Source organism: Typopeltis vanoorti, chromosome 5 (assembly GCF_054136105.1).
Source record: "Typopeltis vanoorti isolate ZY-2024b chromosome 5, IOZ_Tvanoo_1.0, whole genome shotgun sequence".
NCBI classification, from domain to species: Eukaryota; Metazoa; Arthropoda; class Arachnida; order Uropygi; family Thelyphonidae; genus Typopeltis; species Typopeltis vanoorti.
In genome coordinates, this window is record NC_143553.1 from 98786580 (window position 1) to 98807909 (window position 21330).

Sequence of the window (21330 nt, forward strand, 5' to 3'; positions counted from 1 at the left end):
AGGAGACAAGGTTTGTCAAAGTTGGATACTTAGAAAAGTGAATAATCTTGAACAAGTTCTTCAAAATTTTCTACAGTTTGTTAGCTACACTGATTGTTGCCTCTCCATGCCTTGTCCTTGTTGTTGATTTGATCCTGGTTATGTTCATAAAATACCTAGATCATCTTTAAATTCAAATGTGCCATTTTGATCTTTTTTTCAGATCACAAAATATGGTCTTGCCGTCTCAAATTATTTCTGCCAACCTACTTTTTCACATCTATCTGCAAACTACTTCATTTTCTTTTCCTTCTTAACAACTCTTTCATGGAACTTTAAGCATGCTTTGCAAGTCATTATTAATGATAATGTCTTTTACAGTTGACCATGACAGATAGCTACACTATCTGATGAAAAATATCTAGAAACCCTTTCATAGTAGTGGATATGTCTATATACATCACAACCATGGCACATATAGATATAAAATGAAGCACACGGTCTTGCAATCTTTATAGACAAACATTATGAGTAATAGGAAACTGGGTGATATTAAAGAGCTCATTACTTTTGATTGGCATTGTAATAGAATGCCACCCTTTGCAGCAAATGAGGTCAGGAAATTTCTGGCCAGTGCAACTGTCCTGGTCAACTGTAAGTGATGTTATTATGAAGGAAATTCCTAGGAGCAACAACAGCACACCACAACCTACTAGGCTACATAAAATCACAGAATGGTACCACCGGCAAGTGCTGAAGCAGGTGGTGCAAAAAAAAATCTCATGTTCTTGGTTAAAACACTTGCTGCTGATGCTGAGTTCTGACATGTTTCCACAAGCAACTCCAATACCACAACTGTTTGTCTGGAGCTGAAGAACATGGGTTTCTATAGCAGTGTAGCTACACACTACACCATCCTAACATCATTGAGGACAGTGCCATGCATTGGGTGGAGCAGTGTAAAGCTCACTGCTGTTGGACACTGGAGCAATGCAATCGCATTCTCTGATGTGATGAAACATATATCAGTCAGATAGAGAGACAGGAGAATGTTACCTGCATGAATGAGTTGTGCCAAATATGTGAAGTTTGGTGGTAGTAGCATCATGGACTGGGACTGTTGTTCATAGTTTTGACAGAGTGTTCTAGTTCCAGTGATGGAAAATCTTAATGCTGTGGCTAATAACATTCTAGACAATTCTATGCTTCCTATTTTATGGCAACAGTTGGTGAATGTTTTTTCCTGTATCAGCACGGCAATGTCCTCATTCACAAAGTGATGTCTGTGCATGAATGATTCAATAAGATGGGTGCTGAAGAACTTGACTAGTCTGCACAGAGTCCTGTTCTCAACCCCCCATTGAACACCTGTGAGATGAATTGGAATGTGACTGTGATTCAGGCCAAATTGTCTTACATCGGTGAATAACTGACCTTACTAATGCTCTTATGGAAGAATGGAAGGGAATCACTGCAGCCATATACAAAATCTAGTGGAAAGCCTTCCCAGAAGAGTGAAGACATCCCAGAAGACTCGGATGGCTTAGCAGCAAAGGATGGATGAACTCCATATTAATGCCTTTAATATTAAAGTTTGGATATGCGGACATCTGGATCTTTTTGGTAGTACAATATATTTGTACTCTGAGAGCAACCTCTTGACTGAGAGTAATGTGCAACATGACCATGAATGTTTTCATTACGCCTCTTTTTCACTTTTATGCTACACGATATATCTTGTTTATATTACATGAGACCAGATGAAAATATTAAGATTTTTTCTTTCTAACTGGAAATCGAACAAATCTTTAATACATTGATATGCAAAAAAAGTGTGTTAAAATTAGGTATGCGAGACAGAATACATTGAATGTGCATTTCTGTTAAGTACTTATTTTATGGTATGACATCTTGGTTCTACTCATAAGAGTACTTGTCTCTAATGGGTTATCATATTTTACTTGTTTGAACTGGAAGGGGTGAAAAAGTCGCAGGCATTGAAAATCTTGGTCAAGCAGATTTGATTGCATTTTTTTAAATACATTTCAAAAAATAAAATCGCAATAATGCATATGTCACAGTAAACAGTCATGATAAGCAGTTTCAAGATAGGACCCTCACTCTCTATTTAATACATTAAAAAAAAAAAAAAACACAGCAAAGAAGGAAAAGCAGCAGTGAAACATCAATGCATATTTTTGCTTATGTTAGAATTTTCTTATGTCTCAGTTGGTCTGAACTATTTTTTAGTGAACACTTTTCACTTAGATATATTTTACTTCTCTTCTTATATCGAAATAAAAATTATTTGTGAACTCCTAATTTATAGGTTCAAGGAGGAGACTTTCCTCATTTATTAGTATATGGCCCATCTGGAGCAGGCAAGAAGACTAGGATAATGTGCTTATTGAGAGAATTATATGGACCTGGGGTAGAAAAATTGAGAATTGAACACCAAGTATTTACTACCCCATCCAATAGAAAAGTGGAAATTGTTACTATTGCTAGCAACTATCACATTGAGATGAATCCAAGGTATGTAGAATCAGAGTTGCTTGTTTGGATAAGTTTTTCCACTCAAGAAAATTTATATTCATTTTGAATTTCTAATATTGTGTATGTTCATTATATCCTTCATTTTACAAAAAAAGTAATATTCTGAGAATTATTTGGATGGTATTTTGAAGGAAATTGATTTTTTTTGAATACTGTTTTTAAGTATTGTTTATATAGTGAAATTTGTAGATGAAAGACTGCAGATGTGTGAAAGCATAACCGTAAATGGAAGAAATATAACACATTTAAACTATGCTGACAACATAGTTATCACTATAGACAGCCAAGAAAAATTAGAAAATATCCTGACCAAGCTGCATCAAACATGTAGCAAATATGATATGAAAATCAATTTTAGTAAAACAAAACTAATGGTAATAGGAAGAAAAAGGTAAGCAATCCAAATGAAAATAGGAAACCATAATATAGAACAAGTAAAGCAATTCGATTACCTAGGATCAATGATCACTGAAGATCTAGACTATTTTGAAACCATCAAATACAGAATCAGTAATGGATGGATAACAATGGGCAGACTAAAAAAAAATATGGAACAATAAAAGATTAAGCAAAAAAACTCAAATTTGAAGATATATAAAACAATGATAATTCCCATAGTAATCTAAAACTTAGAATTCTAGATCTTAAGAAAAAAAGAAATGGATGAACTCAATGTTTTTGAAATGAAATGCCTAAGAAAAATCGATAGAATAAACTGGACAGAAAGAACAACAAATGAAAAAGTCAGAGAAGAACTTAACTTTAAAGAAACATAAGTGGCAGAATTAAAGGACAGCCCAGCAGAGGAAGATCAAGAAAGAAATGGATTGACATCATTAAAGAAAGCGCCCACTTAAACTCCATAATAGAACTTCATAAAAAAACAGCAAACAGAAAGAAATGGCAAAATTTTGTCTTTGAGGAACTCAGCCTATCATGAGTGGAAGAGAAGAAAAGAGAGTGAAGTTTGAATTAAAAGTGAGTAATAACAGTATATTCCAAGTTATCATCATCATCAGTGGCCCTACAGGCACTTAAGCACCCACGACCTTCCAACTATTGGACTTCGCAACTGTAATTTGAGGATAAGGTGGTTAGCTCTATGCCTCCCAGAGTGTCCTATCCCTGTAAATGCTTGCGTTCATGGGGACAAAAAATCCAAGTTTCCGGCTTAAAAAACAACCCCTACCTCCAAATGAGACCGGCTAACTTACCTTTTGTCGAAAGAGACCAGATGAAGGTTCCTCACATCATAGATGGGAATCAAACCCTGATCTTTCCAACAAAAAGGCTTTGTCTATATCGACTGAGCTATGGAGGCTCGTATATTTCTCAAGTTATACACACATAGAAACAGTAAAGAACCAAACCAGGTTATAGTAACTTCTTTGGTTTCTAATTCTTTAAAAAGTTTATTTACAGAGTTCTTTATGATATTTTGTAAAGTATGATAATACATAAACTGTAATGTAAGGGAAGGTTTATGATAAGGACTTAGTGGGTCAAATGAAAGCACTAAAAATCAAAGAGTAGGACCCTTTTAAAGGTCTCATGGGGCTGACCAAAAACCTGATGTAGGAAGTAGAAATCTAACTGGAATTGTTCTAAATTTGTTAACAATATTTAATCTAGTGCTGTAAAGTAATTTTGAATTTGATGAATATATTAACAGTAAATACGAACATAAATATATTGACTTATTAAGAACAGTTAAATCTTCCAAATCAAATTATATATTTACATTTTCTAATTGTTTGATTTAATCTTTTAAATACAGAATTCCATAATGTAAACTTAAACCTGTTTTGAATATGCATCTAAAAACTATTATTATTTTGAATGCCCTTTGTTGTTCCTAACAACAAAAAGTATTGGATAGGTGTTAAATTTCAGATGAGATTTCATCTGTATTTTAATTTGATTTACAACTAGGGATGCCATCATTTCCTTGTTCTGAAGCCAAAGATTTTGATGGTACTTCAGAATCTTCGGCATTAGATTTGCTAAATGGAATGAGATGACTTCTGTGTGACCTAATGTTCTTCCTTTCCCATAGTTTCATTACTGTTCTGTATATCTAGATGAAGTGAAATAAAGGCCTTTCATTCTATTCAGAATCTCCTACCATAACATGGTGTAAGCTTATTTTCTTTTAAAATGCTAAAACAGTTAAGTATGGTCACTTAAACAGAATGGGGGATGAAAGATTAGCAAAACAAGTGTTCTCTGCCAGGTTGGCAGGAAAACGACCCAGAGGAAGACCAAGATATAGGTGGATTGATACGGTACAAAGTGCCTTAGACGATAGAAATATAAGATCTGATAATGTTGGAGTCTTAACTGATAAAGTGTGCTTAACGTAATATGTTTTAAAAGTAGCAATTATGCCTTGATCTAATGTCTGAATGATGCTTGTTGTATTGGGTGGAAAAAACACTACCTGCACATGCGGATGACTTAATGCATTGTCAACAATTAATACAACTTTAAAATCAAGAGCTTTTTGCTTCATGTATGTTTCCACTTCTGGTACAAAACAATTATTGAATCATTCAGTAAATACAGCAGTTGTTACCCAGGCCTTTGTATTAGCCATTCAATGTACAGGCAGCTGTTTTAGATCTTTGCCTTTTAGAGCACATGATCTTAGAAATCGATTTACTAGGAGGGGTTTCAACATTCGATCTCCTGATGCATTGCTACAAAGTAACAATGTTACTCGATCTTTGCTTGCTTTTTCCTCAGACTTTGCGATGTACATTTGACTGGCATTTTCTTCCAAAACAATCCTGTTTCATCAGCGTTAAACACTTGATCGGGACAATATCCACCATCTTCAATAATTTTGGTTAACTTCTCTTGAAAATTTTTGACTGCTGCTTCATCTGTTGCTGCAACTTCGTCTGTAATCTTCACGTTATGAAGTGCATTCCATTTTAAAAACCCGGTTTATGATCCTTTGCTAGCCCAAAATTCTTTATCAGCCTGGGAAGCGGAAGTAGATGGCTCCAATTGCTTCATCTGTTCATAAAAACCGAAGAGCTTTTTGTTTAATTAAATAACCACTTATAGGAATTCTTCTTTGAGTTAATTCTTCAATCCAAATTACGAGCGCTCGTTTCATGCTTTCTAATAAAGCATCTCTTGAGTACGATGATAATTTGTGACTTCATTCTTTTTAATTGCTCTTATAGTCGATTCGCCTAAATTAAAATGTTTACCAATCACCGTATATCCCTCTCCTTTTGCTAAGCTATTTCTTAAAAGAAAAGCAATTTCTTTGGTGCTTTTATTCTCCATTGGGCCAAATTTAATTAATTATTAATTAATAATTAATGATCAGTTATTAATTAATAATAAAAAATCAGCAAAATTAACAATTAATTATTAATGAATGCATTACAAAATAACCAAGGTGTTCTATGAAAATTTCAGGATTTGTGAAGTGTTTCCGTTGTAGGAAAAGTTTGGGAAACGCTGGATTACCCTATTATCAGAATGGATTCTCCTTCTGTTGAAATGTGCAGAAGTGTCGAAAGGGCTCGTATCTGTGGGCGTGCACTGCATAAAAAGAGACCCGAGTGTATTTATAATTTCTAATTAATTTTGTTTATTTTTTCAGCATGGTTACTTTTATTAGTTTCAACATTTTGATTTGTATTTTTTCAGTGATGTTGGAATATATGATAGAGTTGTGATTCAAGAATTGCTCAAAACAGTTGCACAGACACAACAGTTAGAAACTAGCACTCAAAGAGAGTTTAAAGGTATTTTTAGAATTTTTTTTAATCATATACTTTATTTATGAAGACATGTTATTACTCTGTTAGTTATAAAGAATTATTAAATGATTTTTAATATTATTATTAATAACTTTTGTCAGTCAACTCTACTATAGCAAATGCCATTCTAATAAATTTGCTATAACATGAAAAAAGTCCCACTAGATCTCATTGCATCCATTCTTATGCTTAAAAGAAATTCATTATAATAAACTAGATGTTGCAAGCATTGAAGTCTCTAAGGAAGAAGACTTCACAGTAAGGAAAAGTTGAAGAAAGTTGACATTTTAGGGAATGGAAATCAAAAATTTGGAATGGTTGTTGGCATTAGGAAAGTGGTAGAGACAGGAGATGAATTTGATAGAATGTGGTAGAATGGTTTCCAGTTAAAGGAAGTCGGAATCAGGAGATTCTAAGGTTGGATACTCTTTGGCATAGTATGCTGGAGTGAAAATATGCATAAACTTCTTCACCTCTGAGGTAAAGGGAGTCAAAGTATGTAATCGGAGAAGCTGAGATGAGTAGTGCTCAAAGAGGAAGATTTGAGTTTGTTAAAAAAAAAAAAAAAAAAAAAAAAAAAAAAAAAAAAGTAGGTGAGATGTTGCAGACTGGAGATGGAAGTAAACATCATTAAGATTAGAACTGAGACCATGTATATTTGTGAAATTGATTTGGATGGTTCTGTGAAGTTTGCTGTGGATTTCATGGGTCCCACACATTCCCTATGCAATATTTGAGTTCAGATTTCTACATTGGCTATTAGTGGAATTTGATTTCTGCACTAGTATTCCTTTTTATAGTTGATTGTCCATGCTTTGCTTCCATTTTGCATTTTTCTTTCATTTATTGCTATATTCTTCAACCTTTTTCCCCCTGTCCATAGCATGATCTGGTTTGATTTGGCTTGTACACACAGTGGGGAAAGGGAGGGGGAATTGCCTTTTGTCTTGTTATTCCCATCTGGTGTTCATTTTTACAAAGCACAAATTCATGTATCTCTCTGTCTATTTGTGGACCCAAAGCAGTAACAACTGACAATTTTTCTGGGGTCCACGTTAGCATTGTTCGGCAAGTTTGCAAATGTCATCATTTAACATTACATCTGATTTTGAATGGAAATTCAAAATCAGATGCAATCAGAAATAGACTCAATTCGGGATGACATTACACTTTTTTATTTTCTGGTAATAATTTTTCTTTTCTGTAATATCCAGCTTGCATCTGTGGCACTTTAAGTGGTCTGTCTGCACCATCATGACTTGAAGCACTCTGTCATTGCTCAGCTTTGTTGCCACAATCTTTGCTTTATGCTGTAGGCATCATATGTGTTTTGGTTTGCTATATGTGGTGCAATAGCACTTGCTATGGCTGAAGTATAGAGGAAGCATTTTTTTTTTAATGCTCACAATACTTATAGTTCATTTAGAGCTCTTCAGTCCCTCAAGAATTATTGTGTACTTTCATTTGGAACAGAAGGTTGGTAAAGTCACTTTTAAAAGCGATAACATAAAAGTACAATTTCCTTTTGGTCTCTCACCAAAGCAATTGGTTGTAACTTCTGCCCAACACTATTTCCACCCCCTATCATACCCAGATAGCTCTATTGCATCATCACCCACAGAAAAAGCCAATCTCCTGGCTTCATACTTTGCTTCCAATGCACTCATAACTGACAATGAAGAATGGCCCTCTCCCAAACCATTCCAGATGCCCAACACACAATGCCCCCTATATCCTTTTGCCAGAAAGAGATCAGAAAAATACTGTACAAATTAGACACAAAAACGTCTCCTGGCCTTGATGGCATTCCTCCAATTGTCCTGAAAGTTTATGCACCAGAACTGATTCCTATCCTAAGTCATTTCTATATGCTCTCCTACTCCACTGTCTCTATCCCACAGCCTGGAAATTGGCCTATATTCAACCCATTTCCAAGAAGAGCAACAAATCACTGCAATCTTATACTGCCCTATCTCACTCACCTCAGTCCTATCTAAAGTAATGGAAAAAATCATCAGTTCCAAACTCCTACACTACCTTGAAGGTACCCATCTGATAAACAACTGCCAGTATGGATTCTGTCATTGCTGATCAACAGAAGATCTGCTACTTAGCAAACTATCATCTTTTGATCTGTGGTTCCTTATCGTTTCACCATCCAGTTAATGCTGGGGTTCCACAAGGTTCTGTCCTCTCACCAACCCTCTTCCTGTTATATATCAATGTTCTACTTCAGCTGACTTCCTACCCAATACACAGTTTTGCAGATGACAGCACATTGCACTCCTCCCTTTCATTTGATAGACCTTACTCTACACAACTCGCCTCAAGTTACAGAACATCAACCACCACCTCCCTCAGTTGTGATCTCCAAGCCATCCTCCAAAGGGGCTCAGATAACCTCATCAATTTCAATGCTAGTAAAACCCAATTCTGTCTTATTTCTCACAAAAAAGAACCATTTTCCTTCAGTATTATTTTTGATAACACTCAAATTTCCAGACAAGTTGAGATTTCTCTTCTTGGAATTACCTTGACATCAAGCTTCTCCTGGCACAAACACATCACAATCATTGCATCCTCAGCTTCTAAAAAAAAAAAAAAAAAAAGGTTTTCTCTTTCACTCAAGATGTTACCTCACCCTTGAATAGCTGTTAACCTTATACAAATCTGTACAGCTATTGAATATTGCTCTCACATTTGGAGTGGGAATCCCTAAAAGCTCTCTCAAAATGCTTGATTCAATACAGAGGAGTGCAATTAGAATTATTAATGACTCATCTCTTAAGAACTCACTCCTCCCACTTTTGCACAGAACAGACATTTGGTTTTTGCAGTATGTGTATTCTATAAATATTTCCCTGGGAAATGTTCATCTGAAATAGCATCAATAATTCCCCCACTTAGTACTAAGCTTGTTGGAACATGTGCAGCTGCTCAACATCCCTTCATAGTGCACCTTTAAGTCCACAGAACAAGTTTCTTTCCTCCTTCTTCATCCCTGTTACTGCTGTACTGTGGAATGCCCCCCCCCCCGATGTGTTTCCCAAGGAATATGATATAGAGCCTTTTAATCAAATGTAAACAAGTTCATCCTTTCCGAACCCACTATCCATATTTGGCAGTAATGTACTATAGGTTGATCAACCAACTTCTCGTCTGTGGGCTCAACATAAAAAAAAAAAGTAATAGAATTCATATATTTTCCATATATAAGTAATAAAAAGGTATATCACGTTAATATTTAGATACTCTGGATCAGAGACGGTTGTAGAAAGTTTTTTTCACTTGCTTATGATTTAAGTTATATTTGAGTAGAAATTGTATTCTTGTGTAGTTCTTGAACCTAGTGTAAGGAAACAGTTTTCTTAGTCTAGTTATGAAGATACTTCATGTGCAAACTTTGTATGATTACTTTTCTTTTAGGCTTGCACGGTGATCTGAATGCATTTTTGGAAATTATGGAGACAACTACCGTGTTTGAATAAAAACTTTAGTTTACTATTACTAAAATTTTACAATTCGACGTTTCGACCTTTATGTCAAGGTCATCTTCTGGAGCGTACAAATATACACACGAAACAAGCTATACTACAATCATACTGGTTCGTTAAAGACACTGACTAACCGCTACCACAATTTTTTTTTTTTTTTTTCACCAAAGGTCAGGCCAACAATTGTGGTAGCGGTTAGTCAGTGTCTTTAACGAACCAGTATGATTGTAGTATAGCTTGTTTCGTGTGTATATTTGTACGCTCCAGAAGATGACCTTGAAATAAAGGTCGAAACGTCGAATTGTAAAATTTTAGTAATAGTAAACTAAAGTTTTTATTCAAACACGGTAGTTGTCTCCATAATTTCCAAAAATGCATTTGTATGATTACATTTGGTGAAGGATTAAACAATAATATAATTTCTTGTCAAGTATAATTTATTTTAATAACTTGATTAATAGGAATGTGAGACATGATAATTAATTAATATAAGATGGATTTGCATATTTATTTTATTGGTATAAATTTTTTTTCCCTGTTATCAAGGCATCTTCAATATGATTTTCAACTTAAACAGAAACCAGTATATTCAACAATGAAATGTGAGAACTTCATGTACATGATATAGAGCATCATGATCTAATTACATTAAGGTACTAGTAAAAATAACTTTGACAAGAGATTTTTTTAAATAAAAATTAAATTAATTCTGGAACTTGTGAAAAACTATTTCCTATAAGAGGGATAATTTAATTCCATTTCTATTTAGATTTGGTGGATGTAGCAAGGTCTCACAACTTACGTCCTAAGAGATTATTACTTGTATGGAGAACCTTAATTTTCTTCCAAAGTATTCGGTGTCTGGTGATGTTAGCATGTTTCACAAGTCCTAATTATTTTGGCTCATTGGACTGAACATAGTCTAAATGTTCATCACAAAACATAGCCCAGGATCTACTTGTTTGGTCAAAATATGATAAACCACATTGACAAAGAATTTTATACACTCCTTATCTTTAACTGAGCCTAGAAAAGTAGATATCTTGCTGATAGGAAAAGGACACATTTGTATGGACAAACAGATCTAAGTTGTTTGGCTATACCCTCCCGTATAATGTGATAATCCACAATGGCAAGGAATTTGATATACTGCAGGGTGGGACTAAGGCAGAAGTTTATCCTTTAACTAAGCTAGAAAAGTAGATAATTATCTTGTTAACATAAGATTCAGTAAAGCCATAAGTAAGGAAAGTGGACTGTATGTGATTTATTTCTTGGAAGAGCAGCATTTCGGTGGAGGAAGGAGAGTGCTCAGTGTACCAGAGTCTTAATGGTGCCAGATTTTTAACAATTAAAGATTATGATGGTGTGAAAGAGGATGAATGTAAAGTCCAGTATGTGTTTTTTTTTTTTTTCTAAAAACTGAGAAATGTGGGAGATAGTTCTTCATGAGTTCCTGAATTAATTTAACTTTTATTTATTAATTTTGTTTTATATCTCTTGTTAAAGTTAATTTTACTAGAACCTTAAAATAATTAGACCATGACACTATATCATGTATGTGCAGTTTGCATGTTTCACTAACAAATATGCCTGTTTCTGTTTTTTAATTTGAGTTGTTTGTTTCTTGTTGTTTAATTTGAGTCATACTGAAGATGCCTTGATGCTAGGGTGAAAATTTTATACTAATATAATCTATACATAAGTTAAATCCATCTTATGTAAATTAATAATTTACTTTGTAATGATTTAAAAAAAAAAATTTCCTCAACTATCTGATCTCCAGAATATCTTAATAATAAAGTGATTCACTTTTTTTACTACTTGTGTATGGAAGATATAACTTCTGCATTAATTCAATCATAGTATCTTCTGTGTCTGACTCCCATCAATGAGACCAAAAAATTGATGACACAAAAAAAGTGTTTTGTGTTATGGGATACTAAGGTAGTTGCTATTGACTTTTCATCAACTAAGGTAGTTGATGTAAAGTCAACAGTTTTTATATACAAGCAGCCTAATAGTGAAGATACTTGATCCATGTATAAGCAATACGTGTATATTGCTTGGAGAAAAGATTAAACAAGAATATAATTTCTTGACAAGGACCTCACACTATACTGCCTGAAACCCACCAACTTTCCCTTCTGATCTCTAACTCCTCTACTATAAACAGCAACTCCCTCCCCTTTTCTTCATTTTTTTTTTTTTATATTCGTGTGGGTTCTCCCCCATTTCTTGACCACCCCCTTAGGACTGGTTGAGCCCTCCTAATGAGGGATTAAGTACTATATCCTATGACTATAATCTATGTGTTCACTGGGCCGGTTTGTCTGCTTGCAGGATAAAAAAAAAACCAGATAAACTGGGGGGGGGGGGGACGACCCTGCTGTCCACACCCAAGATCGGCTAAGTTGGCTATGGCTGAGAAAGACCCTTAAGCTCTTCATGTTATCGACTTGAATCGAACCTTTTGGACACTCCTTACCCAGGCATATGGTTGCAAAGCGCATAGCTGCTAGGCTAACCAGCACAGACTCTTCATGAAATACATCATATCCATCTATCTTCATTCCTGTCAGGCTGTCATCTTCATCCAATTATATCTCACTTATTCTGACAAGTTTTGGGTGAATCACTTGATCCTGGGTCTATAACAAGTCATGACATTTCTTCTATGGTGTAATCCCTTCACACCTTTCCTCGGCCAGCAAATTTAAATACAACCCTGGCATCCCAGGATACTGTCATAGTATCCTGTTCACTCCTTGAGAATACATATCAGGTTCTTGACGAGATAATATTCAGATGAATAAAATGTTAGTCTCTTGTTGATCAAAAAATTGTTCAATGTGCTGAACTTTGCTGAATTTTCTGATGAATAGGACTTTTAAGTAATTTGCTATAAAAGTACTTGTTATAGTGAGAATAGACTGTAGTTAATGATTCAAGAACTATGATCTTATATCTTATAATACAATGATCTTATCTCATGATTTTAACAGCAATATACATTTCATAAAGTAAATCAACAAAATTTTATATTGAATAAATGCTTGTAATAATTGAAGGCCATTATAATCAGTTGAAATTATTTTGTAGTGATTGTTCTTATGGAAGTTGACAAATTAACGAGAGATGCCCAGCATGCTTTAAGGAGAACAATGGAAAAATATATGAGTACTTGTCGTTTAATCTTATGTTGCAATTCCTCAAGTAAAGTCATTCCTGCCATTCGCAGCAGGTGTTTAGGCATAAGAGTTCCAGCGCCATCAGAGGAAGAAGTATGTATGTTATTTTAAAGATCTGAAGGGATATTAAGATATATGGTAAACTCTTACTATAGTATGCTTGTAAGGACTGAAAGAGAAGTTTATTGCTAAAAGCAATAAACTTTCTAGTGAAAAGAGCTACAGGAAATTCACTATTTACTATAGTGAATTTCCTTTAGAATAACATTGAACTTTGGGCTGGTAATTTTTTCATAGGTTGTTATAGTAAGTGTTGCTAAAAAATATTTGCTGTTATTTATTTATTTAGAAAATCCTTTAAATACAGAAAGCGATTAATGGAAGATGGAATTCTGGACACATCTAACAAAAGTCCCTTAGGTGCTATATTATGCTAAAGTGATTCAGTATAGTATGGTCCCTACCTGTTTTTTATTTGAGCGTTAACTATACATTATATATGAAATTTAACTTATTTTGTTGAAATTAAACCGTTGTGATTATCAGGATGTGTTTCATAGCTATATACGAGGATGGTTCCATAAGTTTCCAGCCTGACTAACTTTTAGAAATGATAGAAAGAAAATAAGTCACTTTTCAACATAATCTCCTTTTACTTTAACATACTTTTCACATCTTTGAATAATTAACATTTCTATGCCCTTGAAAAAAATAGTCTTTACTTTTGTCTTCAAAAATGGCCTAAAACTGCATCTTTCACCTCATTGTCATCTTCAAATTTTCTTCCTTGTAGGTCTTTCTTTGGTTTCAAGAAGAGGTAGTAGTCACTGGGTGCTAGATCTGTGCTGTAGGGTAGGTGTTCAATCTAGCAGGTGAACACCATAACTCAGCATTTCTTGTCTCTTCTTTATGGCGTCACACTGTTTGTACAGGAGTGAAGCATAATATTCTGCATTCACAGTAGTATTCCTTTCCTTGAAGTCAATCAAGAGAATTCCCTGGTGATCTCAAAAGATTGTTTCATTGATCTTCTTGGTGGACTGAGTAACCTTGGCTTTTCTCAGCAGTGCTTCACCTGGTTTGCACCACTCCATGGATTCCCTTTTGGAAAGAAGTTCATAATACAGGACCATGATTTTATCCCCAGTGACAACAGATTCCAGCACTTCTCTCTGACCTTGACAAATCTCTAAAAACTTGCAGGAACAGATCACATGATGCTCCTTATGAATTTGAAGAGAGAAGTTGGGGCATCCACCTTGCACTGACCTTCATCATGTGAAGCTTCTCGTGAATGATGCAAAAGACGATTGTTATAGAAAGCCCAACCTTGCTGAGATTTCTTTGAGTTTCAGCTGTTTGTCATTGAGCAATTCCTCCTCAACAAGAGACATTTTCCTCAGTCATTGCTTCCACAAGCCAACAGTCATGAAGATCATCTTTAATGCTCTCTCTTCCTAGGTGAAACTGTTTAATCCATTCCTTCACAGTGGAACATGAAAGAGAAGCTTCCTCATAAACACTATCCAATCGCTGTGTGATAGCACTTGGAAAAAGCCTCTTCTTTGGTGAAAAACTTGATCACAGCAGGGTACTCAATTAACATTGCAGCTACTTAGTGTGTCACATGTTAGTCAAATGAGTGCCTTCAGCCGAATGACAGAGAGAGTTGAAACTGGTACAGTTTCAACTTGTTTCAATTGAGTAACCTCCCCATGGATGGTGCTATCTATCATGCACAGCATTTTAAAATTGGTGTTAATTTTGTATGTCAGGCCGGAAACTTTTGGGACCTACCTCATTACTACAACTAATGGGTTGTAGTTATGTCATTCAGTTCAATTTGGATAAAGACATTCTTTAGAAGGGGATATTATATAAGTAATCAGAGATTACCAGCACCAGTTTACTTAACTCAGTTCATGATAGTTGACATAATTTCTGTAAAGTAAATGCTTTTGTATGCCATAATTCAAATAATCAACTAGTGCAATTATAATAGCAACATATCTCAGTTATTTTGATGTAGGTTATAATTCAGTAAATTCAAAATTATTCATTACTTTAATTTAGATATATATAATGTTTCATTTTAATAGAAAATATGCAACCCTTTACCAGAATATTCATGGAAGAATCTGATGCAGAAAAGACTTAATAAGAAGGATCTCTTGCTTTACTATGTTATATTTTGCACAAATTTAAATGTTGATGTTAAATGTCTGTCAAAATAGTGAATATTTTTTATGGGTCAGATCACAAGAATATTACGCAGGTGAACTGAAGAAACTGATTTAAATTACATTTAAGGAACATGACAAAATATGAGGTGTTTATGTTAGTATGATTGATCTAAAACTGAAATAATTTTATAAGACAGCTGAAGGATTTTTTTGGTAATTAATTGCTAAATCAGGAGTTAAAAAGGTTAATTGTATTAATATGAGATTCATAATTGACAGTGAGGAATGCATGTCAGAAAAGTAGCAGCAAATTGGATTCTGAATCGGTGATGCACTGCACATGATTGTGGATTTATTTATTTTACTTGATAAGTTTATTAATTAAGTTTGTTAACCATTAGAAATGGTTTGATGACAGTTGTATCTAACTAAACTGATGGCTCTATTAAAATGAGTAAGGCCATAAAATCTTTAGTGTATTTAACAGATTTAGAAATTATTCAGGGATTTCACATAAAAGGAGGGATGTTTGCATAAGGATATGGAAAAATTGACATTAAAGTTTTTTTTGTACCTCTAGAAGACAGAAGAAATGGAGAAATGTTTTGGGGAATTTGAGAATAGGAGAAAGCTAATAATAATGGTAAGTGCCTGTTGGATTTCAGTTCAGGACCATGGACTAGTCATCACCAATACCATCTTTCAACTTAAAGATGTGCATAAATTCATATGGACAGAAGATGCAAGAAATGAGAAAAGCCTCATGACTGTTATCATTTATAGTAATAACTTCACACTGGATTACAACATTGAGTATACAGGTGAGTTGAAATAGGGCGTAATCATCATCATCATCATCAAATTCCTGCCATGTACCCTCAAGGGGTGTACAGGATATGACAGTACTACATGAAAAAATTACATCATTACTAACTTCCTATCTACAATTTTCCTCCAAATCAGTCTGCTACTTGTCAAGACTCCAACATTATCAGATCTCATATTTCTATCGTCTAAGGCACTTTGTACCGTATCAATCCCCCTATATCTTGGTCTTCCTCTGGATCGTTTTCCTGCCAACCTGGCAGAGAACACTTGTTTTGCTAATCTTTCCTCTCCCATTCTAATTAAGTGACCATACCACCTGAGATTAGCTATGCTAACGCATTCCTGGATGCTGACAATGTCAAGTTCTTTCCTAATATCCTCATTTTTAATATGATATTGCCATTGATGCCATCTGTTCAAGGCTCTAATCTTTCTCAGGACTCTCATATCTGCGGCACTTTGTACCGTATCAATCCACCTATATCTTGGTCTTCCTCTGGATCGTTTTCCTGCCAACCTGGCAGAGAACACTTGTTTTGCTAATCTTTCCTCTCCCATTCTAATTAAGTGACCATACCACCTGAGATTAGCTATGCTAACGCATTCCTGGATGCTGACAATGTCAAGTTCTTTCCTGATATATCCTCATTTTTAATATGATATTGCCATTGATGCCATCTGTTCAAGGCTCTAATCTTTCTCAGGACTCTCATATCTGCGGTCTCTAGTCTTTGGTCAAGTGTTTTACTTCTCACGCAGCTCTCAGATCCATAAGTTAAAACTGGTTGAACACTCTCTTGTATCAGCTAATTTAGTGTTTCGACTAATTTCTCTCTTATTCCACATGAATTTATTCAATGACTTCCCACCATACCAGCTTTGCTGATTCTGTTGTCTATTTCTATATTTAATTTACCATCTTCAGTAAAAATCGTGCCTAAGTAGCTGAAATGTTTTACTTGTTCCACAGGTTCTCCATTCACAACACAGTTGACATTTTCAATGATTCTGCCTATTTTCATTGTCTTTGTCTTTTTATTGCTGACCTTCATACCATATCTATTACAACAGCTATTCAATTTAGTCAGAGAATCTTGCAGACTTGTAGCGGATTTATTTAGAAGTATAACATCATCCGCATAAAGCAAAGAGCTGACATTAACATCTCCAATTTTGATATCAGGTTTAATACTACTTTCCTTCATAATGTGATCCATATAGATAATGAATAACAGAGGGGAAAAATGTACATCCTTGTCTGCAATGTACAGCACTCTTTCCTCCATTCCTAAACTTCTTCAACAACCTCCAGAATATTTTGCCACCTTCTTGATATTTATTTTCTATATTCTTGCCAAAGTCCTCCCATGACTTTTGTTTAGCTAGTTTTACACACTGCTTAGCTTTCTTTCATTTGTCTCTTATTCTGTAAGAGTAAAAGCTGACTTATTTGCCAGGAACTTTTGATATGGTTTCTTCTTTTCCTTCACTGCCTCTTTAACTTCCTGTGTCCACCAGGGAGTTCTGATTTTTTTATCCTTGCACACAACCTCACCACATGCCTCTCTGGCAGAATCAATCAATGTTTTCTTCAGAGTTTGCCACTGAATCTCCAAGGTTTGATTCCTGTTCTCAAACTCTTTCATTTTCTTTTCAATAATCTTTCTGTATTTTAGTCTTCAGTTCACATCTGAGAGCTGCTCAACTTTTATTCGCTTTAAAACTTTCTTACATGTTGTCCTTTTCAATATGAAATTCAATTTTATCCTCCTCAAGACTAAATAGTGATCATTTCCAATTTCAAATCCTCTGTACACTCTGGTGTCCTGCACCAGGGAGAAAACATCACTATCAACAATAACATAGTCAGTGAGACTTTTCTTATTCCTAGCCTCTTCTCTATATGTAAATTTGTGCACATTTTTATGTTGGAACATGATGTTAGTAATAACCAGTCCATGTCCTGAGCAGAAATCCAACAGATATTTGCCATTATTATTAGTTTTGCTCTTTTCTCCAAATTTTCCCAAAATATTTTTGTATGTCTCAGAATCATTTCCTACTCTGCTATTTAGATCCCCAACAAGGACCGACTTTTCCTTTTTCATTGTGTCAGTTGCTTTTTCTAAAGCGTCAAAAAATTCCTCCACTTCTACCTTAGTAGAACCTTCTGTGGGACCATAGGCACAAATAAAGCTCATTGTCCAGTTCCCCATTTTCTCATATTTGCCCACATTACTCTACTTGAGACTGACTGCCATTCAAGAAGATTAGTCTCGTATTTTGTGTTGAATACTATGGCTACTCCTTCTTTTCCTTGATTGTCATTGCCTGAATATAACATTTTGTATTTATTGCTCAGAAAGATCTCACCAGTTTTGGTCTTTTTTGTTTCAGTCATCCCTATTATGTCGATCTGGTACTTATCTAATTCCTCAGCTAGCTCCATTTCTTTGCCATTCAGGCTTCTTACATTGATAGTACCGATCTTTAACTCTGGTGATGTTGAGTTGGGGTTTGTTTTCAGATTTGTTCCAGTAGCTGACTTTTCGCTGTTCGCCCTGGTTCCCTGGCGAAAACAACGAGGGCCTTGTTTAACCGGGCGACGCCCCTAGCCGGCATGAAATTTTGTCATATTGTACCATCATTTTTTATTTTGGTTTAACCAATAAGAATACAATTTGGTCGGCTAAATCCCAAATTGCCAGCCCATCCTCGTTCGTTCAGTATCATAGTAGATACCCAACAGGGGTGCACCAGGAGAAGGTGAGGATTGAACATTAGGTCAGAAGCCCTGGTCGGTTCTCCGCATTCCTTTAAAGGCTATGTGGAGGTCTCTTCTCAGTTATACAGCTTTGACCCTTAAGCAGTAATCATAACTTATCTTTAAGCAGCATAAAAATGAATAGCATATTGAAAAGAAAATATATAAAAAAGTTTTAAAAAGAATTAATGTCAAGCAGCTTTTAGAGATGAACTGTAGACTCAACTATACAAATATTATTCAAAATGAAAAGAGATTGAAAATAAAAACCAAACCTCAGTCTCAGTAGCAAACTCTCAAGAAAACATTGATTCAGCTGTAGAGGCAAAGGTGAAGTTGTCAAAAAGAGAAAAACAGAACTCATGGGATGCAGTCAAGGAAAAAGAAGAAAGCATATTGAAAGTTCCTAGAAAATAAGTCAACAGATACCATAAGAGACTACAGAGAAAAATATAAAAGTCTGAGCTATGTGTAAAAGTAGCTAAACAAAAGTCACGAGAAGACTGGTAAGAATATAGAAGATGAATATTAGGAAGGTAACAATGTTCTGTAGGTGGTTGAAAACAAACTTAGAAATGAAGGAAAAAGTTAGATGATAAAGGTGACATGAAAAGTGAAACTAAAGATATTCTGGATGACTGGAGTAATTACTTTGAAGAATTGTTGAAAAAAAAAAAGTGGTGATAGAACAGTCATAGATAATATTCAAGAGGAAAGTAGTGAGGAATACATATCAGTATTTGAGATAAAAAAAACTCAAAATCCTGTAATGTGAAAAGGCAGCTGGAGAAAATGATATTCAACCAATTAAATATGGAGATATAAAAATTTTATAGTGGCTACACTTCATAATTCAGAAGGTCAAATTCTGGATGACTGGAGTAGAGATCTCATGGTACCTATCTATAAAAAGGAAAACAAAACATTGTGACAATTACAGAATTTCTCTTCTAATCGTTCCAAGTAAGATTTATGTAAGCGACTTCTGTAGTGGGTAAGGTAGTCAGTGTGTTGCTCAGGTATGATAATGATGAGTTGAGAAGGTGAGCGAAGGTTATGAATAGTATGCTAGCAAAGTTTTGTGAGGAGAAAGGAGTTCATTTTGTGAATGTGTAGGATAACTTTGAGGGATGGATAGAGCTATATAAAAGAGATGGGCTACATTTAAATGGTTTTTGTGAGTTAGGACTGAAGTGAATGGAAGACCTGAAGAAGCAAGAGGTATTCTGGAAGAGCAAGAGAGTAAAGTAGGAGAATTTACAAATAGAGAGTGGAGAGATGAGCGAAGAGAAGGAGAAAGAAGGAACATAAGATGGATGGGGAAACAGGGAGTCAACGTGGACAGGGAGACACTGTGTGAGAAGTGTTGATGATGATATCAGGAGTAAATGTGTGAGTGTGCAAGAATGGATTCAGATAGTCATGAATGTTGGGGGGGGTGACATTTAGATCTGGAGATGGGTGTAATATCAATGATGATAGAGAAAATGGATAGGAGGGAGTGTGGAGGAATCATATCTGAGAAGTGGGTTTGGTGAGACTTGTAGAAACAGAAATGAGCTTGTGTGTATGTTGCTAGAAGTATTCAAACAAGGGAAATGAAATTGTAGCATGGATAGTTCATTTGCCCAAAAATTGTTGGAATAAGTGAGATATAGTTAAATGAGGAATAGATGGAGGGATATGTAATCTTTCATGGAGATAGACAAGGCAAAAATGGAGGAATTATGCCCATGTAGGATGGACATGCAAGGAGCAAATAGTGACTGATTTTGAAGCAGTATGGTGTGAAGTGGGGTGAATAGGATGGAAGGCACTGAGAAGGAAATGTTTAGGCAAATTGGTCTAGCTAATAAGAAAAGGGTGATCATTATGGGTGATTTCAATTATGAAAATATAGGCTGGAATGAAGAGACAGCATCAGGAACCAAACAGAATGAATTTCTTAAGTTTTTGAGGGACAACTATCTTAAGCAGTATGAAACAGGGGCCATATGTGGACTAAGGGTCTTGGAATTTGATTATCTCATCGGAAGATATTGTAAATGAAGTGTCAGATCTTCCTCCAGTTTGTGAAAGTGAACATGAAGTAATCACTTGAGTAGTAACTAGCCATATCAGGACTTTTGTGATAAAGAGTTATATGTGGAACTATAAGTTGGGTGATTTATGACAAATTCTGGAGGCAGCTTGCAGCGATATCATGGAATAAGAAATTGGATGAGAAGGAAATCACTGCTGCTTGGTCACTACTCAGGAACTATCTGGCAGAGGCAGTGACTGAGTATATTCCAAAGGTGGGGAGATTAAATACGGTAGGCATAAAATGGATAACTGAAGAGGTGAAGCATGCAATCTTGAAGAAAAAGGCATTGTGAAGGCAGCACAAGATGAATGGCAATAGTCAGTTATATGAGGAGTACAAAGAGCAAGCAAGGAAGGTGACTCACTTGGTAAGGGTAGTGAAAGTGCAATATGAGCAGCAGTTAGCAAATGAGGATAAAAGAAATTGTAGGGAGTTTTTTCAATATGTGGCCAGTAGAAGGGAGAATG

General features: G+C 35.1%; 1 protein-coding gene across 1 annotated transcript in view; it reads left to right on the forward strand.

Annotated features, from left to right (window-relative positions):
* Positions 1–21330, forward strand: part of RfC38 (replication factor C subunit RfC38) — a 145789-nt gene that overhangs the window by 27776 nt on the left and 96683 nt on the right. Inside the window, exons 2-4 of the mRNA XM_090392632.1 lie at positions 2309–2514; positions 6205–6302; positions 12914–13095. Coding sequence (XP_090248758.1) covers positions 2309–2514; positions 6205–6302; positions 12914–13095 — 486 coding nt within the window. The remainder of the gene's footprint in view (positions 1–2308; positions 2515–6204; positions 6303–12913; positions 13096–21330) is intronic.